Source organism: Haplochromis burtoni, unplaced genomic scaffold, assembly GCF_018398535.1.
Source record: "Haplochromis burtoni strain Fernald_Lab_line unplaced genomic scaffold, NCSU_Asbu1 Contig_844, whole genome shotgun sequence".
In the NCBI taxonomy this organism is placed as follows: Eukaryota; Metazoa; Chordata; class Actinopteri; order Cichliformes; family Cichlidae; genus Haplochromis; species Haplochromis burtoni.
The window spans coordinates 98382-104570 of NW_024583205.1; the positions used below are offsets into that span (position 1 = coordinate 98382).

The following is a 6189-nucleotide window of genomic DNA, read 5'->3' on the forward strand; positions in this document are numbered from 1 at the left end:
ATTCGGGCCCTGAACCAGGTTTAGGATTGAACTCTCCCACACACATCACATCACTTTAGGCCTGGACTCTTTCACACACATCTCATCTCCACACGCACTCTGGTTTTTCTTTTTGCACACTTCTTATAATTTATAATGTCTTTTTATTAATAATTACATAATTACATAACAATTTACATAAGAATGTAAACTGCAAACTTAAAAAGTTAAATCTGTAAATTTTTGTAGTAATCTGTAAATTACTGTCAATTCTTACTGTCATTTAATGGTTGGGCATTGCACAGCAATAAGCATTTCACCTAATGTCATACTGTGTGACAAATAAAATTTTGCAAAGCAACTCTGCATACTGCATGCAAAAATGTAGCTGAATTTCATAAGTCTATAGTGCTCCAGATGCAGTATGTTCAGTTGTGGCACTGGTCAAGTACGTACATAACAACAGCCCGGTATATATTTTGAATATTTCTATAAATCAAACTTGTTCTGCACTTCACCTTTATGATGAAAAAACCAAATTTCCCATGTCAGAGCAGTATAATGACAATTATGAAAAAAAGTATTTCATATGGTCAGTGGCATTATTACAAGGCAGGAAGCGTGTCCTGAATGAATACATCATATTGTAAAAGTTTGCAGTGGGAAATATGTTTTGAGGATCAAGTGTACTTTGCAAGGCCACACTAGCTGTAAAGGCCAATATACTAGTTCTGAGCATAAGAGAGCAAAGAGAATAGCTCCTCTTGGAAAAAGGAATAAAATCAAGTAAACTCAAGTCATTGTCAAGCTGGGATCAAGCAATATATTCTTCCTTGACTACTGAAATTCCAGTGTTGAAATTAAACATAAGGTATGGCAAACAATTCAGTTCACACTGAACAGAGAGGAGAGATTGACTGTACACTCCTAAAGCCTAAATTACAAGAGACTAAACAATAATGTTTCATACCTCCTTCTCTCTTGAGGATGAGGCAACCTGATAAAAACCTTAAAGAGACTCACATGATACACTGTGTGTGTTTGGTTGACAAAGGTGCTCAGAGACAGATTTTAAGTTTAGAAGTTTTTATGAACCGGAGACACAAGAGCGGGTGAATACTGGTATAGTTTTGTTTTTGTTGTTGTTTTGGATTTTTACTTTACAAGTTCTGTATTTTTTATGTTTTGTCTTTGAAAAATTCATGGATGAAGAGTCAAATGCTACCTATCTAACTCTGGACTGGTACACAGAGATTAACAAGTACAGATATGTTTTCTTTTTTGTTATGTTTACATTATATATTCTAATAATCTGCACTAATTCTACTATTCTGTATCTCATCTGGATTCATAAAAACCTCCATGAGCCTATGTACATTTTCATTGCAGCTTTGCTACTGAACTCTGTTCTTTACAGCACAACTGTTTACCCAAAACTTCTGACTGACTTTTTATCTGAAATCCAAGTCACAACATATTCAGCCTGTCTCTTTCAGTTTTTTATGTTTTACACTCTAGGTTGTTCAGAGTTCCTTCTGTTGGCTGCCATGGCCTATGACAGATATGTGGCCATATGTAAACCTCTGGAATATCAAACTATCATGAGAAAAACCACTGTGGGTATTTTCCTGGTCATGGCTTGGCTTGTACCTGCTTGTCATATTGCAGTCCAAGCAATAGCGAGTGCTGGAGCTAAACTGTGTGACTCTAATATAAAAGGAATATTTTGTAGTAATGCAGTTTACACTCTTCAGTGTGAAAGATCAAGATTAATTACCATCTTTGGTGTGTTCCTTCTAATTGATCTTGCAATACTTCCTATGCTCTTCATAGTTTACACATACACAAAAATATTCATTGTTTCTCATCGAAGTTGTAAAGAAATTAGGAAGAAAACTGCAGAGACTTGTTTACCCCATCTCTTAGTTTTAATCAGTTACTCTATGTTTTTTGTGTATGACATAAGCATAGCTCGTGTGAAATCAGATTTTCCAAAAACCACACGCATAATAATGACATTACAAATAATGCTCTATCAGCCTCTGCTAAATCCGTTCATTTATGGGCTCAAAATGAAGGACATTTCTAAACACTTAAATAAACTGCTTTCTCAGGCCAAAACCATTTCTTGTATTAAAACCTAATGCTAAGGTGAATTAATTTGGTTGTTAACCAGTTTTGTGCAGTTCAAAACACTTTTCTTTCTACATAATCAAATCATTCTTTCTTTCATGTGCTATGTGCAGAGGTGTTTTTTCTGTTCTCAAACTGATCTCCCTGTTGGAGCTCAGTCTGGGGGGAGTTATTTTTTTTCTCCTTATCTTTCCTCATGCTGTGAATTTTCCATTGTTATACCTCTCTGACCTGTCTTCCCCATGTGATTTTTTGTGTAATGTATGTATGGTCGGAGGGTAAGATGGCGCCGCCATTACGTGCAATAGGTAGGCAGCCTTATGAAATTTCCCCTTGTGGGACTAATAAAGGTATATCAAATCAAATCAAATCATTCCAACTTTCAGGCAGAACATTTTTCAAATTAGTATATTATATCTGGGGAAGTACAAGAAAATATAAAGTGAAATAGCCCAGAGTACTAATAGATACTGCATAGTAGATACTACATATACTAGATATTGCCTGCCTTGTGTTTCCCTTTATGCTGCCTATGGTTTGACGGAAATGATCTCTGTAAATTTCTTTGTAGTAAACTTTTACAGGTGTGTGACACACCTTTTCAGATTCACCATTAACCTTCATATTTCTGCATCATGCTTGTGCATATAATAAACACTTTGTATAAGAGTAATTGATGACCTACTGGATCATTTAGATTTGCAATACAGTGGGGAAACCAATATGCATTCAGTGTAAGCAAGTAGTGTCACATCTGTCTATTTGTTTCTGTGCTAACATCAGTTGCATTTCAGTCCAAGTGAATTCACAATAAAACTGTTGCCATATACACACATTCCTGGTTTTATTGTCTGACATCTGGCCAGAGTGCCTCCATAGCAAAGGGGTTTATACTTTTGGCTGTTAAGTGAAAGTTCCCTGGTTTGAACCTGAAAGATCCCACAAAGAGAAACAAATCTCTGTGGTGTTGCATCAGGAACTGATGCTATGGCAGCCTCTTGTGAAAAAGTATCTTTACTGTCAGATAACTCTATAAACATGAAACCCACATAAAACCATCTTTGCTTCGAAACCATTTTCTAACCTGCTTCTCTTCAATCACAACCTTAATTTTATAACACTGAATATGTTTAGAGAGGGGCAGTAATCTGATTCCTTTTTTCAAGAAATTAGTAAAGTAAGGGATTACTATTGCAAAAAAGGTAATTAGAGTACTGTTACTTTCCCGTAAGCATGCTGCATTACTGCGTTACTAAACCGTGATTTTTTTTGCGAGAGTGATGTAAGCACGACAATGACATAAGCGTGTGCAATATCTGTGGTAACAGCTTTGTGCAGATCAACAATGGATAATATATCGAGAGTGGGAGAGAGTATGACCGTGCAGGTTTTAAAGCGTTGAAGTACTGACCTTACTTTGAGTTGGATTCTGTAAAAAGTGACACAAATATGAAAAAAACCCAAAAACTTCTGAGCAAGCACCGAGTACGCTGCCACAGGAATGTGAAAAAAAGGAGAGATATTTTTCCTCACATTACTGAGTTTTCCAACGAAGAAAGAAATATTTTTTTCATAACCTTTGTCATGTAATTAATATATCCTTAGTATCCTTATTTTCTTATTATATTGTTTTATGTACTTTAATAATGAAGGTTTGTAGAGCAAGGGCAAGGCCACTTTTGACTCATAAACTAAGCGCTCAGCCAGACTGAAAACAGGAAGTACAGAGCTGAACAGTATATTAATAAATACAGGAAGTGTTACGGCCGAGAGGGCCAGGCTGTGGGTGTGGACTCAAATGCAGACACAGAGGGAGGCAAAACGGGCGTGAACACAGTGCTTTATTTACAGTGCCTAGTGAACTTACAAAGCAGGAAAGTATGAATGCTATGAACGGAGAATGCTATGAACTGTGGAAGCTATGAACTGAGAACTGTGAGGCCAAACTGTGAACATGAAACTCTGAGTGCTATGACTAGGTGCTAGATTTCACGGATGGATCCGGGGAATGGAAAAAAGGGGCAGCGGCTTGGATGGAGGTACGCAGTCAGCGTTGCAGGTTTAAAGTGTCATGCGAGGAGGGGGTGTCCAGGGGGTTCCGGGTGAGGAGTGTCCAGAGAGGATCCAGAATATGCTTGGAGTGAGGGAGGCAGGCAGGGAGGCAGGCAGGTGTAGTCCGATGATGGAAAGGAAGCAACCAGATGACAGAACCAGCGTCCAGGCGGAGATGTGAGTAGTCTAGGTTGGGAAGTGCGACTGCCAGGTGGATCATGAGTTAGCAGAAGATCTGGCAGAGGTCTGTTGTGAATGCTGGTCTTATATGCTGGTGACTTGATTGGAACCAAGTGTGGAAGCTGATTGGAGTCTCTGCCTGAAGGTGGAGCCCAGCGGAGTGGAAAAACTCCGTACTCACCCGGACCATGACAGGAAGCCAGATAGAAAAGAGGAACTTTGCCATATAAGCAATGGTTGTATTGAAACTGTGATGTGTAAAGTACCAAAATAAAACCTATATGTGAGACGTTCTTAGATTCTAATGTTAGAGATCCTGCAACTGGCGTTTGGCCTGTGCAGGGGTCTCTCTCTTCCGGAAGATGATTGAATAAAAAGAAATATAAATGTTTTAACACACTATGAGTCGGTTTCCTCTGTTCTTTCATGGGGACAAAAGAATCGGGGTTTAATATTTGGTGTTTCCGCCCGGTTCTCCTTGCAACAGAGAGAACAAATGTGGATCTGATATTAGGCGAACAGAAGACCGGTCTAAAAAGGCAGGCACAAACCTGTTGAGAGAAAAAGCAAATCTGTGCATATTGAATGAATTCTAAATTATCTGTTCGCTGAGTTGATGATCTTAACTATTAAATTGGCTCAGTAGTGGCTTTACTTTATTCTTGAGAATAAAGTAAAGCTTTTAAGTAATGATAATGAAACTTGGAGAATGAAGTAATGAGAAGATTTGAAGTAATGAGAAACTTTGAAGCAATGAGAAGCTTTGAAGTAATGATAATGAAACTTGGAGAATGAAGTAATGAGAAACTTTGAAGTAATGAGAAGCTTTGAAGTAATGAGAAACTTTGAAGCAATGAGAAGCTTTGAAGTAATGATAATGAAACTTGGAGAATGAGGTAATGAGAAGCATTGAAGTAATGAGAAACTTTGAAGCAATGAGAAGCTTTGAAGTAAGGATAATGAAACTTTGAGAATGACAGTACTGAGTTAAAGGTAATGTGGTATTTCATGGTAAAAGAGAAAAGAGACCAATGTGTGTTTAGGATAACACAGGATCATAGGTTATTGGTCATTTTATGGTTTAATAAGTGTCAAGTTCAGGGGTGCAGACCCCCTCCCTATTGGAGACGTCCACTAGGGGCCGTGGGCGTGCGGGACTGCAGACTGACCATCTGCCAAGACTTGGGACCTTGGTGTAAAAATAGGTTATGATCAGAGGATCATTTTGGGATACACTTATTTGTTCAGTAAAAAGAGTAATTTCGGACGTGGAAGTCCGACAAAAGGACGCCTTGAACTGGGCAAGGTGTCTAAGTGACTCAGCATTTCAGAGAATCGAGTCACTTGTGGTCTTGAGTTTTATTGGTAAGTTGATTTGAAAGGAAAATCAATGCTTACCTCGTTGAAGTAATTCTGATGATGTTGCTAGATGTGCTGTGATACAAGTGACGAATCAGTTGTGTACATGTGGATACACAATTGTGTTGATATTGATGGATCGGCTGCGGTCCATGTGATAAGTTAATGTTGGGTGGACTGAGACAAGAAACTATTTTTAAATCTTCACTGGCTGCAGTGATATACATGTGCTGAAGATTACTGGACCCATAGATGTCCATTTGATGAAGTTCTTGGGCAGATAAATGACAGAAACAGTTTCTGAATTTTGAGGAGAATTCTGAAGCACTGAGGTTGAATTTTCTCCATGCTTGGTGCGCTGTGAGGACTTATATCACGGTTATAAGTCCAAAGTTTTATGCCCTGGAGCCCAAGAGTTGTGTGTAGAGAAGAACACGACTTAAAAAAGACACAAAAAAATATTTATGGTCATATTTTGTCTAATTT

At 38.1% G+C, this 6189-nt stretch overlaps 1 protein-coding gene across 1 annotated transcript; it reads left to right on the forward strand.

Moving 5' to 3' along the window:
- Positions 1–1181: 1181 nt before the first annotated feature.
- Positions 1182–2195, forward strand: LOC102290595 (olfactory receptor 2AT4-like). The gene has a single exon (XM_005950788.2). The coding sequence runs from the start codon at positions 1182–1184 to the stop codon at positions 2121–2123; it is 942 nt and encodes a 313-aa protein (XP_005950850.1). The 3' UTR covers positions 2124–2195.
- The last annotated feature ends 3994 nt before the right edge of the window (positions 2196–6189 follow it).

Excerpts from the sequence above, each read along its gene's own strand:
- LOC102290595 (XM_005950788.2), top strand. The coding sequence starts at position 1,182 with ATGGATGAAGAGTCAAATGCTACCTATCTAACTCTGGACTGGTACACA.